The following is an 18168-nucleotide window of genomic DNA, read 5'->3' as shown; positions in this document are numbered from 1 at the left end:
ACGGTCTCTTACGTCCGGGGAAAAAAATAGGCAATCCAGGAAAAAGACAGGCAAAGAAAAACAAGATGACCCAGGTCGTAACAAAAACCTCCAGCAAAAAATAATTCGCTCTTACCGACGTATCCAACGAGTCGGCAAGAGTTGTCGACTTTGTCTCCGTGGTTCTTAAAGCTTTCCCACTATTAAGCTTTCTCAGTTGGACTGGCTTTTGTAAGAGGTCCCTCTCAGACTCCCTCCATTCATTCATTACGCGCCACCTCCCCTGGCAATTCACTTCCTTGTATTTAAAACCTCTCGAACCTCATCCCCTCAGCTGACAGGCCCGTCAGCTGATTTGCGGAACACCGATCCCCGGTCAGAAAACAATAACAGTCATAAATATAAAATAAATACATATAAATATAAGGCCACAGGTACACATTAAGGTAGGAACATTACTTTAGGATCACCACATTATACCTGTTAATTCTTTACATATTGAAACCAGGTAATATTTTTACAGTGTATCCTAAAATATTAAATATGTGGCCTAGTGTCACAAGCGTCAAATTGAGAATACCAACCTGTTGATAAGAATGAAACCTTGATGTTACCGCAGAGTTCAGTTTAAATGAGATCCACAGATGGTGGAGGCTTCAATACATGCCTCTTCCTCTGTCGCCTCATTCACATTTGCTTAATGCCTCCGCTTGCGTAATAAAGGATTTTACATGTGGAGGCAATATTAACTGGACGTCTTCCTACGTGTGGTCTTCGGATATCAAAAAGGTAAGGTAAAGGGTTAGGTCAAGGTCAGATTTAAGTCAGAGTTAGGGCTAGAGTCAGTAGACTATGAAAATTGATAGTCGACTGTTTTTGGTTTACCAGAACACTAATTGTGGTACCACAGCGCCCTCTGCTGGCGCGTCGGATGCATGGCAAGTAAGTAAGTACGCAAGTAACTTTCCCTCCTCCGCGTTTTTGAAAATGATGGAACATATAGGTCGATGAAATATTTCCCCAAATTGTCCAACAAATCAATGAATAGGGAACTGGCAACTAGTCCGATTTGGAGAAAACAGGGTTCCCCCCGTGGCCTGCAGGTGGCGCCCCTGTGCGTTGTGAGCCGATCTTCAATGATTACAGGGCAGACAGAAGTGGTCGATAAGATAATACCTGCATCTTCAGTAGTGAAAGTTGGGGCCAATAAATGATTTTTCTAGTTAGGGGTCCTACGAAAGACGTGGGACCCTGTATTATTATTATTATTATTTTCCTGCCATATCTCAAAAACTATAGCAGGCTTGTAGAACTCGTAAAATTAGTTAGAGATGCAAAGGATGGGCCAGAATTAACAATAGGTGGCGCTATAACAAGCCTTTGAACAAGCTGCCATTTCCACTAGGAAAGTAGGGAACTTGTTATACATCATCCATGCACCATGAGTCATGATGAGGATCTCTCAAGGCTAGGGTTAGGGCTAGGGACCCTTTGGGTTAGGGTCCCTGACTAGGACCCCCAGCTGGGCCCCTAGCTAGGTCCCTCAGCTGACCAGTGTTCTCAGCTCATGAGGATCCTTTAATACACAAAGAAACAGATGAACAGAACTCATTACTTTGGGTCAGAGAACTCATAGGGTGACCAGAGAATGAAACTCAGCAGCAGTTTGCTGCTGGACTTCAGACTTCCCCTCCCTAACCAGACGATAGGACGGGAGAGAGTCCAACGCATCACATGACCAGTGCAATGACTGGTCAAACACTTTTAATGAACAGCTCTCTGGCCTCTCCCCCAACCCAAAGACATTTATTTAAACAAGTTTAGTGTTATGGGTTTGATTTTTGAATTCTGTTTGAAAATATTGTGTTTAATATCAATCAATGTAGTCTGGGCTATAAAGAAAACGTGTAGAGATAACCAAATTAAAAACGGTAAAGGACTGCTGTTGAATCAAGGATGGATGTCTTTATGGTGGTGCTACTGATTGGGATCCATTTGAAGTATTTAGTATTCCTGAAGTCAACATTATTTCTTATTTTCCGTTCTAACTCTGAAATGACTCCTAGTGTCTCGGAGCGTCCTCCTAACTTGAGTGTCGCGGGCACAACAAGTCGTTCAGAACTCTTTCAGGTCCACGTGGGGGACACTGTTCAGATCTGATAATGATTAACCTGTAACCAAACACTGTCGTTCAGACGTAGGTGGAGTTGGTCTCCTTCAGGATGGGAAGCCCTAGATTGAAGAGGAATGACTTGAGGTGAGTGTTCAAAGGACCAGAGGGATATTTTGCAGTAAGGAGAACTGTTTCAGTCACTTGACCTCCACTCCGTCGGAGGATGATGATCCACACATGAACCAAAGTGAGTAAAGACATGTCGTTGGAATTATTGATAGCCTCATATTCCGGGCAAGCTAATGTGAATTCAGGTTAGATAAAGTTAGAGAAGATGACCTTGCATACACAATACATACTAACTTTAGTATTCTGGGATATATTAACACAGAACTCATATTACACGATAACTTTATTATGCTGGGATATTCTGACACAGTACGCATGTTACAAGATAACTTTAGTATTCTTGGATATATTAACACAAAAACTAACATTCGGCTCAGTAGTTTACCAATTCGATTTTAATATTAAGTTGCTGATGGTAGATAGTATTCACGAGAGACACACCAATCTTTATTGTTTGATGAGTTATTGTTGTCGGGTCATGCTGATGAATGTTTCTTTTTTTTAGACCTCCTGAATCCGTAGGGTACAGACCACCTCCGGAGTTTATTAACAAAGACTTCAGAACTAAAGAGCGCATCCGAAGAGTATTCCTGTCTAGACCTCCGCTAAAATGGCAGAAGAAAACCTTCCTCTCAAACATTTCCTGACCTGCAGCGTGTGCACTGAGATCCTCAAGGACCCGGTGTCTCTGGGCTGTCACCACAGCTTCTGTTCCAGCTGTCTCCAGGACTTCTGGGCCCAAGCGGAGAACAAGAACTGTCCCGTCTGTAAGAGGAAATCCTCAAAGGATGTAGTCGTTAACTTTTCCATCAAGGAGCTCGCTGACTCCTACGCTAGAAGACAGAGGTCTGCCCCCTCTGATGAGGCCCAGGTGGTCTGCACTGAACCCTCCCAGAGGTCTGCCCCCTCTGATGAGGCCCAGGTGGTCTGCACTGAACCCTCCCAGAGGTCTGCCCCCTCTGATAAGGCCCAGGTGGTCTGCACTGAGCACTTAAAGGATATCAAGTGGTTCTGTAAGGAGGAGCAGAGAGCTGTGTGTCACGTGTGTGAGTTCCCTCACCACCAGGGTCACACAGTGGTTCCTCTAGAAGAACCAGTCCAGGAGCTGAAGCAGCAGCTGACACATGACCTCACGGCTCTACAGGCCAGGAGGAGCAGACACCAGGAGCTGGAGGAGACGTATGAGGCCATGGTTCCTCACCTCAAGGAACAGCGGGTGAAGACCGAGAGGCGGATCAGAGCAGAGTTTGAACAGCTTCACCGGTTCCTGAGAGAGGAAGAGGAGGCCAGAGTGAAGGCCCTGAGAGAGGAAGAGGAGCAGAAGAGGAAGAGGATCCTCCTGGAGAGGAAGACCCTTCAGGAGCAGATCCGGTCTCTCTCAGAGGGTCTCTTGGCTGTAGAAGCAGACCTGCAGAAGGACGGCCTGTCGTTCCTCAGCTCTTCCACGCGCTCCCGGACCAGCGCCAGAGCCCTGCTCTCCGGTTCTGATCCCCAGCTGCTTCCTGGAGCGCTGCTGGACGAGGCCAAACACCTGGGAAACCTGGCCCACCGAGTCTGGGAGGAGATGGGGCAGAGGACCACCTTCAGCCCCGTTACTCTGGACCCAAACACTGCAGCACGCCGGCTCTCTCTGTCTGATGATCTGACCAGCGTGAGACATAGCGGTGTAATCCAGAAGGTTCCTAACAACCCAGAGAGGTTCACTTGGTACCGTAATGTTCTGGGCTCTGAGGGCTTCAGCTCAGGGGAACACTGCTGGGAGGTGGAGGTGGGAGACCATCCTGACTGGATAATAGGTGTTGCTAAAGAGTCAGTGGACAGGAAAGGAGAGCGTCCTGCTACACCAGCTAATGGAATCTGGTGTTTACTCCACCGCAGTGGAAAGTACACTCTGGGTAGTGGTGAAACCCTGACATTGAAGAGGACTCCAGAGAGGATCAGAGTCCAGCTGGACTATGATGGAGGGGAGGTGTCCTTCTACGACCCTGAAGACATGACTCTCATCTACACCCATCAAGACACTTTCACTGACAACATCTTCCCTTATTTTAATGTTGGAGCAGCAGGTGAAGCCCGGACCAAAGATGTTAGAGTGTGTGGTGTCTCCTCACGCACTAAGCCATGTAAATGAATGTAACCTTGTCAGTTACATTCAGTTTATACATACATACATACATACATACATACATACATACATACATACATACATACATACATACATACATACATACATACATACATACATACATACATACATACATACATACATACATACATACATACATACATACATACATACATACATACATACATACATACATACATACATACATACATACATACATACATACATACATACATACATACATACATACATACATACATACATACATACATACATACATACATACATACATACATACATATATACATGTGGATCAATATATCTAGTTGTGTATATATATGAGTATAGTATCATAGACGGTAGAGGATGGTCAGTGAAGGTCTCAGTGCAGCCTGTGGATCATTAACAGTGAGGGGTGCGTGTGTTTTCTTGTTAAATGGAATTGTACGTTTAATGTTGATAACAAGGGTCTGTAATAGAACCACACATGTAGAGAAATCAATTATATTGTTAATATTGTTATGTTAACACCTACACAAGAATCACATGGGGAAATAATAATCATCTATCAAACGGCTGGTGTGTAATTCTATTACTTTTGGTTTTAGTCAATGCTGTTCATTCCTGTCTGTGTATTAGTCTACCCTCACTGTTTGGGACGTATTGGTTTATACATATTCACACAGGGTATAGAAAGGGGTTAGGGTTTGATTCCAGGGTTTAGGGTTTAGTAACGGAGGAAATCAATCAGAACATAATGATGAATTAATTATTATGTTATTATGTTATTAATTATTATGAATAGTGATTATTCAGGTAACTGTGATTCCATTCCCGTTAACCAACTAAAAGTTATTTCTTACAATAAACATGTGTCGGCCTGTTCTATGATTCATGTCGTTCATAACTCCTCCAGAAGCCGTCCTGACGCGTACAACAGGAAACCTTCTTCACGCACACATTTTGATTTTGATTTAAATTGTGAAGCCGAAGCGTTCTGGTGACGGGACCTGGTTGTAGATGAGGGCAGGAATCGGTGGCTCATACCAGAGCTGGACGTCCGGGCGCAGCCGCTGGTTCCTCCACAGCGTGGACGCAATCCAGCGCTGGTCCTGCTGGGGAATGGTCTCCAGGAGACCAGGAGGGGACCAGGAGGGGACCAGGAGGAGACCAGGAGGAGACCAGGTGACCAGGAGGGGACCAGGAGGAGACCAGGAGGAGACCAGGAGGAGACCAGGAGGACCAGGAGGAGACCAGGAGGAGCAGGAGGAGACCAGGAGGAGACCAGGAGGAGACCAGGTGACCAGGAGGGGACCAGGAGGAGACCAGGAGGAGACCAGGAGGAGACCAGGAGTACAGGAGGAGACCAGGAGGAGACCAGGAGGAGACCAGGAGACCAGGAAGAGACCAGGAAGAGACCAGGAGGAGACCAGGAGGAGACCAGGAGGAGACCAGGTGACCAGGAGGGGACCAGGAGGAGACCAGGAGGAGACCAGGTGACCAGGAGGGGACCAGGAGGAGACCAGGAGGAGACCAGGAGGACCAGGAGGAGACCAGGAGGAGCAGGAGGAGACCAGGAGGAGACCAGGAGGAGACCAGGTGACCAGGAGGGGACCAGGAGGAGACCAGGAGGAGACCAGGAGTACAGGAGGAGACCAGGAGGAGACCAGGAGGAGACCAGGAGGAGACCAGGAGACCAGGAAGAGACCAGGAAGAGACCAGGAGGAGACCAGGAGGAGACCAGGAGGAGACCAGGAGACCAGGAAGAGACCAGGAAGAGACCAGGAAGAGACCAGGAGGGGACCAGGAGGAGACCAGGAGGAGCAGGAGGAGACCAGGAGGAGACCAGGAGACCAGGAGGACCAGGAGGAGACCAGGAGGAGACCAGGAGGACCAGGAGGAGACCAGGAGGAGACCAGGAGACCAGGAGGTGACCAGGAGGAGACCAGGAGAAGACCAGGAGGAGACCAGGAGGAGACCAGGAGGAGACCAGGAGACCAGGAGGAGACCAGGAGGAGACCAGGAGGACCAGGAGGAGACCAGGAGGAGACCAGGAGACCAGGAGGAGACCAGGAGACCAGGAGGAGACCAGGAGACCAGGAGGAGACCAGGAGACCACGAGGAGACCAGGAGGAGACCAGGAGGAGCAGGAGGAGACCAGGAGGAGACCAGGAGACTAGGAGGAGACCAGGAGGAGACCAGGAGGACCAGGAGGAGCAGGAGGAGACCAGGAGGAGACCAGGAGGAGACCAGGAGACCAGCAAGGCACACAAAAATATGGGCAAACACACAGATCCGCCCAATTCCTAAGTTTCATTTTGAGGATCTGTATCAAAACGGAATGAAATGAGTTGACAATGCTGTCTTGATATCAGGCTAAAGCTTCACCCGACCAGGGGCGATTCTAGGCTCTGATTTTTAAGCCTACCTCATATACCCCAGGGGTATATGAGGTAGGCTATATACAAATATATATACCCCAGGGGTATATGAGGTAGGCTATATACAAATATATATACCCCAGGGGTATATGAGGTTGGCTATATACAAATATATATACCCCAGGGGTATATGAGGTAGGCTATATACAAATATATACACCCCAGGGGTATATGAGGTAGGCTATATACAAATATATATACCCCAGGGGTATATGAGGTAGGCTATATACAAATGTATATACCCCAGGGGTATATGAGGCAGGCTATATACAAATATATATACCCCAGGGGTATATGAGGTAGGCTATATACAAATATATATACCCCAGGGGTATATGAGGTAGGCTATATACAAATATATATACCCCAGGGGTATACGAGGTAGGCTATATACAAATATATATACCCCAGGGGTATACGAGGTAGGCTATATACAAATATATATACCCCAGGGGTATATGAGGTAGGCTATATACAAATGTATATACCCCAGGGGTATATGAGGTAGGCTATATACAAATATATATACCCCAGGGGTATATGAGGTAGGCTATATACAAATGTATATACCCCAGGGGTATATGAGGTAGGCTATATACAAATATATATACCCCAGGGGTATATGAGGTAGGCTATATACAAATATATATACCCCAGGGGTATATGAGGAATATAAAATGGGGGGGGGTTGAATATTGTAGACGTGATTTCCTGCATTCTGCTGGATTTTAGGACCTGATCCTAAATTATTCTGGTGGGGGGTAAATCTATCTATTAATCTATCCATCCAACACATTGTATATTCTTTAATAGTCTGCCGGTTTATTGTCAGAAAAGCACAGACCTTTTGTAACAGTTTAACCTCAGTTAAACCCATAATACCAATGAGTATTTTCGTCCCAGAGGAACGAATTAAACACATTTTCTAGCCCTTAAAGAAGAAATAAATTGTTGACAACCTTTTTATCTGAGTTATAGATAACACTTTTGTAAATGGAGTATTATATTATCCATGATTTTTATTTTGTCCTGTCCAACCTTTATTTTCCTAGTTACTGTTGTATGTCTAAGCCCATAGCTGGCAGTGCCAGCTAAATAATGCACTTCTGAACCACTAAAGTGAAGAAAGGAAAAAATATGAAGGATGATGGAATAATCAAATGGATGTGAACTGTAATAACACATTTGAGGTATATTAAATCTCCTTTGTGTACGTTTCACAAAAAAATAACAATATTTTCACGCCCTCCCTTAATTGAAATAGCCTACTTTTGAGAACCTGCTAATATGTATTTATTTATCTGTACAAAAAAACGGTATGAGTTCCTGGCACCAGCATTCTGCATACAATCACCATATTATCAAATAGGTTAATAAAATTAGCGGAGATATAATCTGCAACAATTTAAAACAAGATCCCAAGTTCTGTTTATTAACGAAATTTGTAACATTTAAACAAGACTGCTAAGTCTGTGTGAATCTCAAAACAGAGAAACAAGACTGGGGTCTGCATTTAATTTAAAATATTTTTAAACAGTAAACATTGGTCAGGTTCAAGCATGAATAAAGACACCAAGTCCCTCTGTCATGACTCATGACTTTGTAAGATCAGAATTCTGTTAAAACTTCCGATCCTTGTATTATGATTATTTAAAATTCAGATCAAATAAAATAAGTAACTAATTAAAATAAATAAATAAGACACTACGTCCCCTCTGCTGCTCGCGGACCCCTGAAATCTTTTATCAGCTGAGGGCGTTTTCCTGAGTCTCATAGTATCAGAACATGTTGTACTGGTTGATTAGCTCACGTTGTTATGGCAATGAATACGCCCTCAGCTGATAAAATAATGCCAGCGTTTTTTTTCAACTGAAAATTAGCCCCCATGTCAACTTCTTCTGCTCCTTGCACCTTATCATGCTCATCATGCTACGCAGCATTACAAGCCCCTGCCGACTAAAATATGAAGCAATTCAAGAAGATGCATAGATAGAATCGCCTTGTGGTCAACTGTCATTTAATAGACATCTGACAGATTATAGCAATGAAAAGAGTGTAATAAAAGGAATTTGTTTTTACCTTAAACAGTGTGGTGCGGTCAGTGTTTTGGCTAGGCTATAGGCATACAAGCTTTCAAATGTTCCACCACTTTTTAACATCCGTCGATAAAGCAGGATATTCATTAAAGGCTATTTAATTTAGGGCGATACATTTCCGGATGCCTAGCAATCATTTTCTATGCTTAATAACGATTGAAATTCCATTGAAATCACGTTGATCCAAGTTAGTATAGTTAAAATTTCAACATTATTCCAAAATTCCTGATAATTGAAAAACCATTGAAATTCTGCTGATCTGTGGACAGGATTTCAACGTTGTTTCAATATTAAAAAAGGTTGCAAAATGATGTAGATTCAACATCAGAGTTAAATGTTGATTCAATGATTTAATGTTGTCAACGGAATGTTGACTTACAACATCCGCAGAATCCGGCCCTTCCTCACAAGGGAAGCAGCTCAGCTTCTAGTCCAATCACTGGTCATCTCCCGCCTCGACTACTGTAACTCACTGGCTGGACTTCCTGCCTCTGCAATTAAACCTTTGCAGCGCATCCAGAATGCGGCAGCGCGCCTCGTGTTCAACCTACCAAAGTTCTCCCATGTGACCCCCCTCTTCCGGGACCTCCACTGGCTCCCTGTAGTAGCTCGCATCAAATTTAAGACGATGGTACTGGCATACAAGGCAGTCGATGGAACTGCCCCTGCCTACCTCCAAGCATTGCTGAAGCCACATACCCCAGCTCGATCCCTCCGCTCAACTACCTCAGCTGGACGTCTGGAACCGCCATCGCTAAGAGCTAGCAAAGGCCGTTCAGCAAAGTCACAACTTTTCTCGGTTTTGGGACCTCAGTGGTGGAACGAGCTCCCTGCCGCTCTCAGGACCGCAGAGTCGCTCAATATCTTCCGAAAAAGACTCAAGACTCACCTGTTCAGAGTCCACCTCAACACTGCATAGCCACCCCCCCCCTTCTGGCCACCATTGTATTGTATTGTATTGTATTGTATTGCATTGTATTGCATTGCACTGTATTGTATTAGAGCACTTAACTGTGTAGCAACTGCTGCTATCATGGCTGTAACACGGGAATTGATTAGCCTAGCGATTGTGGTACTTGCACTTGGTTCTATGAACATCCTTTCTGTACCGACAGCGATATATTGATGCACTTCTTATGACAAATATACTTATTGTAAGTCGCTTTGGATAAAAGCGTCTGCTAAATGCCCTAAATGTAAATGTAATATAGTTTCAACGTCTGTTTGCTATCTGGGTAACCATCTCTAACCGAACACCTGAACTAACCATCTCTGACCTCACACCTGAACTAACCATCTCTGACCAATCCAAACCTAACATATAACCTGATTTCAGAATCCTGTAAAGAGAAACCTTGTCTTTATGGATTCATTAGTACATTCGGTGTATGTGTAGTGCAGTGGTATTATGTCGGCCTCATGACAACGGGACGACCGTTTCAAGTCCAACCTCGACCAACCATTCTGTGAGATGCGTCATTACATTAAATAATATTAACTATCATGCACTCAATAGGTCATACTGTAAGATCCCCTCATGGTTCAATGCGACTACTTTTTATTTTGCTTCATGCCATTTGTTCATTAACAACATAGCAAACATAAGGTTGAAACAAGACTCATGAACTACTGTAATATATTAAATCTTTACATTCATGTAATGAAAAGGGCTTATATATAATATAATCAAAGAGACGACTGATGGTTTATATTGTTCTAACTGACTCAAGAACTACTGTCAAGGCATAACATAGGATACCTATTGTATACATGCGCCACCTCTGTGTCCAATCACTGAGCTGTGAGGCAGCCTAGTGGTAACAGAGGCATGCTGGTCGCATTGAGTTAATAAACAAACTTCAGAGAGAGAATTTTGGTTCATGTCTTTTGTTAATTAACAACTTAACAGAGCAAGTGTAACAGTGTGTAATATCCCTTTAGTTATAATTACACAAAATTGCCTTTTACAGTTTTATTACCTGAAGTTTAGCTTTCCAGCTGCCTTATGTGCCCCTTTCTATTTGATTTTGTTCTTTGATTTAGCTCCACCTCCTTCCCTAATCCCGCCCACATTTCTGAGAACCCCATGTTTGCTGTCCCCCCCCCCCCCCCCCCCCCCCCCCGCCCTGCCCTCTTCCCTTTTGCTCTGATTCTCTTGGGAAGTGGTGTGTGCAATTATTTCCCCCCATTTTTTGATCAAGTCTTTAACCATCTTATAGTTTACCATTCTTTACATAAATTATTTTGACTATACATTGTTTAATGGAAGTGTCATGTAAATATCAATGCATAGATTGCAGTGTTTTGGAGAACGTTATATTTTATTACGACATGCTGGCCTGCCCCTGACCTTGGTGTAGTCATGCTAGTAGCCCTCCCCCTCTGTGTGCTTTGTGTAAGAGTTGGAGGATAGTTAAAGGGCACATTCTGAAAGGAAGCTGTTGTTTTATATTTATCTTCAGGTATGTCTTATTTCTTTGACTTCAAACCTTTTTGTGATAAAGTTGTATGCACGTGGCCCTTTTGTTCTGAGGCCCCGTTTACACGAGGACGCTTGCGGGTAAAAACAACATATATTTTATCGGAAGTGCTTTTCGTTTAGACGGTGACGGCGTTTTTGGGGCATGAAAACGCATAAATCTGAAACCACCCTCCAGAGTGGAAAAGCTGAATACGCTCCGCCGTAGCGTTTCCGTCTACACTGCCAAGACGCAAAACACTGCTCAGATCTGCTCACGTCGAGTACGCGTTTACGTCACATACATGTGCCAGTACAAGGAAATAAACAAACATGTCAGATTATTTCCATGCGTCGGACCTTCAAGCTGCTCTGGCAGCTCTAACAAGCGTACAGCGTTCCACGAAATATACAGGATATGTACAGATAGTATTACTGAACAGAGAAGGATCTTTTTGGTTTTTGCGGCACGGATAAGAGAAGAAGGAAGATTCTACGCATGTGCTCAGACATGGAGGTGTTGTGTGATAGTGTATCACAGCACCACCTAGCCGCCTGGCACGCATACCCAATCGAATTCCACACACTTTTGCGTCACCGTATGCACGCAGATTTCCTCCCGAAAACGCTTGTCTAAACACGGAATAAAAAGTGAAGACGCGACGCCACTTTTGCGTCTTCTGTTCAGCCCGTCATCGTGTAAACGTAGACTTATTCTCTTGGGAAGAGGAGTGGGAGGATTGTTTTCAGGGCACTTCCTGAAAGGAAGCCGTTTTATATTTATCTTCAGCGGCAAACATAAATGGATGTCGGATTTCCCGAGTCCGGACTGAGATCCTTGGTCACGTCTCTACTTAAGAAAAATACACAACGCAGATTCAGCCACTCACGCAAACATGAAGAAGTTGAAACAAGACTATCATTTACTATAGTAATTATATTTCAACTTTACATTCATGTGATGGGTTAATCAGAATCGGAATCAACTTTATTAGCTAAGTATGAACAACATACAGATTATTTGAGTGACAGGACTCAGTGTATTAAATATGATGGTCTGTGTTCTGAATTTGTGAGTGTCCACAAGGGCGTGCCACAGGGTTCAATATTAGGACCCCTCTTGTTCATTATGTACATTAATGATTTGGGAAAAAACGTGTCAGATGCTAATATGCATTTTTATGCAGATGACACAATTATTTACTGTTTTGGATCAACTCCTGCTAGAGCTGTTGAATCTCTGCAGAAAGCTTTTGATGTAGTCCAACACACACTCCTGCAACTAAAATTAGTCCTCAACACTGAAAAAACTAAACAAATGTTGTTTTCTAGAAGAACCCAGAGCAGCCTTTCTAGAAGAACTCCATATACGCGTACGCGCGTATATGTACGCGCGTATATGTACGCGCGTATATGTACGCGCGTATATGTACGCGCGTATATGTACGCGCCTCATACGCCCTAAAGGTACGGCCACACCAACCGCGTTACTCGCGTTGGATAACGCGAGTAACGCGCCTAACCTGACGCTTGATCATTGTGTGGTGGTTCAACGCTTCCAACGCGTCAACGCACCAACGCAGCTCGATGAGTCCATGTCCATGCAAGTGAACGGAGCGTTCCCTCTTCGTCATAACTATCAAACCAAACATCCTTCACATTCACCGAGCGAACATTATGAAAGTAAAATGCACATTTCTCGCTAAAAATGTTTCCATAAACACATTTAATGGCGTAACTATGTTACTATTTCCACCCAGAATAAAGATAGTTGTCGGCCGTGGCTGCGCTGGAGTCCGAGGTAGGAAACCCAAACGCCGCCGTGTTTGGGTGATAGAGTTTAGATCGGGATGGATTAAATAATCTCTGATATAAATAACAATAATCGGGTTAAATAACTTCACATGGTGTGTCTGGTGTGTTTCCAGCATTCGTAGTGTTGATCAGCAGAGATATAGTCCGCCAAGACGTTGAGGTTGCTTAGCAACCAGAGACTCTCTCCATGCAAGTGAATGGAGCGTTCCCTCTTCGTCATAACTATCAAACCAAACATCCTTCACATTCACCGAGCGAACATTATGAAAGTAAAATGCACATTTCTCGCTAAAAATGTTTCCATAAACGCATTTAATAGCGTAACTATGTTACTATTTCCACCCAGAATAAAGAAAGATGTCGGCCGTATGCTTCTGTCCCAGCTCACTAGTCTCTGCCAGTGACGTCGGGTCAAGCTCCACGCTGATTGGCTATCGCGGCTAAGCGCCACTCGTTGGAGCGTTGAAAGTTCACATTTCTGAACTCCGGGCGTTTGTGCGTTGGGCGCGTTCCTGCGTTTACGTGCGTAATTACGTGCGTCTGACGCGCCTAAAGGCGGCTGCATGCTTCAGCGTTGGTGTTACGTTGTTGCGCAAAATTTACTCAAAGCAATTCATGCTCCCTTTTAGGTTGCGCGTGTTGCCAAGCAATTTACCGCCAGAACAGAAGGTGGAGTAATATGTGGAGGAAAGTTTTTCGTTGAAGACGACCTCGAGAATGACGTCTTTGTCTGTGGGAGTCGGGTTTGTTTATGTGCCAGATCGTGTTCTCCCCATACACAGTGAATGATGGCAACAGACAGAGGAACAGGGGTGATGAAGTTGTTGATCATTGGGGTTGTATAAATGTGCATATCTCTCTACATTTTAAAACGACATAATGTGTTGGCAGCAAAGTTAACTTCACTTCACGTTAATGCTTTTGTATATGAGCCTGCCGAGTGATACTCCAGACAGGAAGTAGTAACCAGACCAGCAGACCAATCACAGCCTTGCAGGCTGGGCGGCTCGCGTAAAAGCTTACGTAAAAAATGACGCAAGTCTAGAAAAATCGCCCGACGCACGCAAGACGTGAGAAGTCGCGCAAGGGGTGCGCAAGGGCGCGCAAGGGCCTCTTGCGCTTGCGCTTACGCTTACGTAACTGAGCATAAATCGGCCTTAACGCGAGTAACGCGGTTGGTGTGGCCGTACCGTTACGTTGTTGCGCAAAATTTACTCAAAGCAATTCATGCTCCCTTTTAGGTTGCGCGTGTTGCCAAGCAATTCACCGCCAGAACAGTAGGTGGAGTAAAGTTTTTTACTCCACATAGACGAAGACGACCTCGAGAATGACGTCTTTGTCTGTGGGAGTCGTTGGTTTGTTTATGTGCCAGATCGTGTTCTCCCCATACACAGTGAATGATGGCAACAGACAGAGGAACAGGGGTGATTGATCATTGGGGTTGTATAAATGTGCATATCTCTCTACATTTTAAAACGACATAATGTGTTGGCAGCAAAGTTAACTTCACTTCAATGCTTTTGTATATGAGCCTGCCGGGTTCCATTCTATCAATGTGATACTCCAGACAGGAAGTAGTAACCAGACCAGCAGACCAATCACAGCCTTGCAGGCTGCGCGGCTCGCGTAAAAGCTTACGTAAAAAATGACGCAAGTCTAGAAAAATCGCCCGACGCACGCAAGACGTGAGAAGTCGCGCAAGGGGTGCGCAAGGGCGCGCAAGGAAGGCGGCTGCATGCTTCAGCGTTGGTGTTACGTTGTTGCGCAAAATCTACTCAAAGCAATTCATGCTCCCTTTTAGGTTGCGCGTGTTGCGCGTGTTGCCAAGCAATTTACCGCCAGAACAGTAGGTGGAGTAATATGTGGAGGAAAGTTTTTCGTTGAAGACGACCTCGAGAATGACGTCTTTGTCTGTGGGAGTCGTTGGTTTGTTTATGTGCCAGATCGTGTTCTCCCCATACACAGTGAATGATGGCAACAGACAGAGGAACAGGGGTGATGAAGTTGTTGATCATTGGGGTTGTATAAATGTGCATATCTCTCTACATTTTAAAACGACATAATGTGTTGGCAGCAAAGTTAACTTCACTTCAGGTTAATGCTTTTGTATATGAGCCTGCCGGGTGATACTCCAGACAGGAAGTAGTAACCAGACCAGCAAACCAATCACAGCCTTGCAGGCTGGGCGGCTCGCGTAAAAGCTTACGTAAAAAATGACGCAAGTCTAGAAAAATCGCCCGACGCACGCAAGACGTGAGAAGTCGCGCAAGGGGGGCGCAAGGGCGCGCAAGGGCCTCTTGCGCTTGCGCTTACGCTTACGTAACCGAGCATAAACCAGCCTTGGTTGGTGTGGCCGTACCGTGCGTGTAACACTTTGACTAATCTTTTAGCCCAATTATTACGAAAGAAACGCGAGTTTCTTAATTTGAGAACCAAGCACATTGATTGTGTTCGTTTGAGACCACTTAATACTACAAATAACGAGGATATAGCTCAGGGAATTACATTAACTCATATATTTTCAAACTGTTCACATTTCCATATACATTCACCAAACAACCCTCAAATAAACCCACAGTCCAGATACCCCCAAAAGTATTTTCCGCCGATGTGATCTGATAACCGCGTTAATATGCGGCCTCGCTTTGCGCGCCCCTTGCGCACACTCGCGCGTTCTCCCTCTAGTTCAAAGCAAACAAAAAAAGAATATCCAAACGAAATCCCCGATGTCCCCGAACAAAACTCCGCAAGCAACGGTCTCTTACGTCCGGGGAAAAAAATAGGCAATCCAGGAAAAAGACAGGCAAAGAAAAACAAGATGACCCAGGTCGTAACAAAAACCTCCAGCAAAAAATAATTCGCTCTTACCGACGTATCCAACGAGTCGGCAAGAGTTGTCGACTTTGTCTCCGTGGTTCTTAAAGCTTTCCCACTATTAAGCTTTCTCAGTTGGACTGGCTTTTGTAAGAGGTCCCTCTCAGGCTCCCTCCATTCATTCATTACGCGCCACCTCCCCTGGCAATTCACTTCCTTGTATTTAAAACCTCTCGAACCTCATCCCCTCAGCTGACAGGCCCGTCAGCTGATTTGCGGAACACCGATCCCCGGTCAGAAAACAATAACAGTCATAAATATAAAATAAATACATATAAATATAAGGCCACAGGTACACATTAAGGTAGGAACATTACTTTAGGATCACCACATTATACCTGTTAATTCTTTACATATTGAAACCAGGTAATATTTTTACAGTGTATCCTAAAATATTAAATATGTGGCCTAGTGCCACAAGCGTCAAATTGAGAATACCGACCTGTTGATAAGAATGAAACCTTGATGTTACCGCAGAGTTCAGTTTAAATGAGATCCACAGATGGTGGAGGCTTCAATACATGCCTCTTCCTCTGTCGCCTCATTCACATTTGCTTAATGCCTCCGCTTGCGTAATAAAGGATTTTACATGTGGAGGCAATATTAACTGGACGTCTTCCTACGTGTGGTCTTCGGATATCAAAAAGATAAGGTAAAGGGTTAGGTCAAGGTCAGATTTAAGTCAGAGTTAGGGCTAGAGTCAGTAGACTATGAAAATTGATAGTCGACTGTTTTTGGTTTACCAGAACACTAATTGTGGTACCACAGCGCCCTCTGCTGGCGCGTCGGATGCATGGCAAGTAAGTAAGTACGCAAGTAACTTTCCCTCCTCCGCGTTTTTGAAAATGATGGAACATATAGGTCGATGAAATATTTCCCCAAATTGTCCAACAAATCAATGAATAGGGAACTGGCAACTAGTCCGATTTGGAGAAAACAGGGTTCCCCCCGTGGCCTGCAGGTGGCGCCCCTGTGCGTTGTGAGCCGATCTTCAATGATTACAGGGCAGACAGAAGTGGTCGATAAGATAATACCTGCATCTTCAGTAGTGAAAGTTGGGGCCAATAAATGATTTTTCTAGTTAGGGGTCCTACGAAAGACGTGGGACCCTGTATTATTATTATTATTATTTTCCTGCCATATCTCAAAAACGATAGCAGGCTTGTAGAACTCGTAAAATTAGTTAGAGATGCAAAGGATGGGCCAGAATTAACAATAGGTGGCGCTATAACAAGCCTTTGAACAAGCTGCCATTTCCACTAGGAAAGTAGGGAACTTGTTATACATCATCCATGCACCATGAGTCATGATGAGGATCTCTCAAGGCTAGGGTTAGGGCTAGGGACCCTTTGGGTTAGGGTCCCTGACTAGGACCCCCAGCTGGGCCCCTAGCTAGGTCCCTCAGCTGACCAGTGTTCTCAGCTCATGAGGATCCTTTAATACACAAAGAAACAGATGAACAGAACTCATTACTTTGGGTCAGAGAACTCATAGGGTGACCAGAGAATGAAACTCAGCAGCAGTTTGCTGCTGGACTTCAGACTTCCCCTCCCTAACCAGACGATAGGACGGGAGAGAGTCCAACGCATCACATGACCAGTGCAATGACTGGTCAAACACTTTTAATGAACAGCTCTCTGGCCTCTCCCCCAACCCAAAGACATTTATTTAAACAAGTTTAGTGTTATGGGTTTGATTTTTGAATTCTGTTTGAAAATATTGTGTTTAATATCAATCAATGTAGTCTGGGCTATAAAGAAAACGTGTAGAGCTGACCAAATTAAAAACGGTAAAGGACTGCTGTTGAATCAAGGATGGATGTCTTTATGGTGGTGCTACTGATTGGGATCCATTTGAAGTATTTAGTATTCCTGAAGTCAACATTATTTCTTATTTTCCGTTCTAACTCTGAAATGACTCCTAGTGTCTCGGAGCGTCCTCCTAACTTGAGTGTCGCGGGCACAACAAGTCGTTCAGAACTCTTTCAGGTCCACGTGGGGGACACTGTTCAGATCTGATAATGATTAACCTGTAACCAAACACTGTCGTTCAGACGTAGGTGGAGTTGGTCTCCTTCAGGATGGGAAGCCCTAGATTGAAGAGGAATGACTTGAGGTGAGTGTTCAAAGGACCAGAGG

General features: G+C 44.5%; 3 protein-coding genes across 5 annotated transcripts in view; 2 read left to right on the top strand and 1 right to left on the bottom strand.

Moving 5' to 3' along the window:
• LOC130404095 (membrane-spanning 4-domains subfamily A member 4D-like) overlaps positions 1 to 18168 on the bottom strand; it is a 53062-nt gene that overhangs the window by 25348 nt on the left and 9546 nt on the right. The window lies entirely within an intron of this gene.
• LOC130404093 (nuclear factor 7, brain-like) lies at positions 1755 to 5581 on the top strand. Of its 2 annotated transcripts, XM_056608705.1 has the most exons (3): positions 1755 to 1910; positions 2175 to 2339; positions 2727 to 5581. In XM_056608705.1, exon 3 carries the CDS (start codon positions 2832 to 2834, stop codon positions 4350 to 4352), a length of 1521 nt encoding a protein of 506 aa, XP_056464680.1. In that variant the 5' UTR covers positions 1755 to 1910; positions 2175 to 2339; positions 2727 to 2831; the 3' UTR covers positions 4353 to 5581. The 2 variants fall into 2 exon arrangements, with proteins under 2 accessions (XP_056464680.1, XP_056464681.1); XM_056608706.1 differs by having other exon boundaries at positions 1755 to 2236; positions 2727 to 4535.
• LOC130404092 (zinc-binding protein A33-like) overlaps positions 16814 to 18168 on the top strand; it is a 4362-nt gene continuing 3007 nt past the window's right edge. Inside the window, exons 1-2 of one of the 2 annotated variants that reach the window (XM_056608703.1) lie at positions 16814 to 16830; positions 18084 to 18168. The exon at positions 18084 to 18168 is cut by the window's right edge and continues 80 nt beyond it. The gene's annotated coding sequence lies outside the window, so the exon portion shown is untranslated. Of the gene's footprint in view, positions 16831 to 17841 lie in introns of those variants that run through there. The other variant, XM_056608702.1, reaches the window with a different exon arrangement.

This window comes from Gadus chalcogrammus, chromosome 14 (assembly GCF_026213295.1).
Source record: "Gadus chalcogrammus isolate NIFS_2021 chromosome 14, NIFS_Gcha_1.0, whole genome shotgun sequence".
Taxonomy (NCBI): domain Eukaryota; kingdom Metazoa; phylum Chordata; class Actinopteri; order Gadiformes; family Gadidae; genus Gadus; species Gadus chalcogrammus.
Note: the sequence above shows the minus strand (reverse complement) of the source record. Positions and strands in the feature narration are given on the sequence as shown.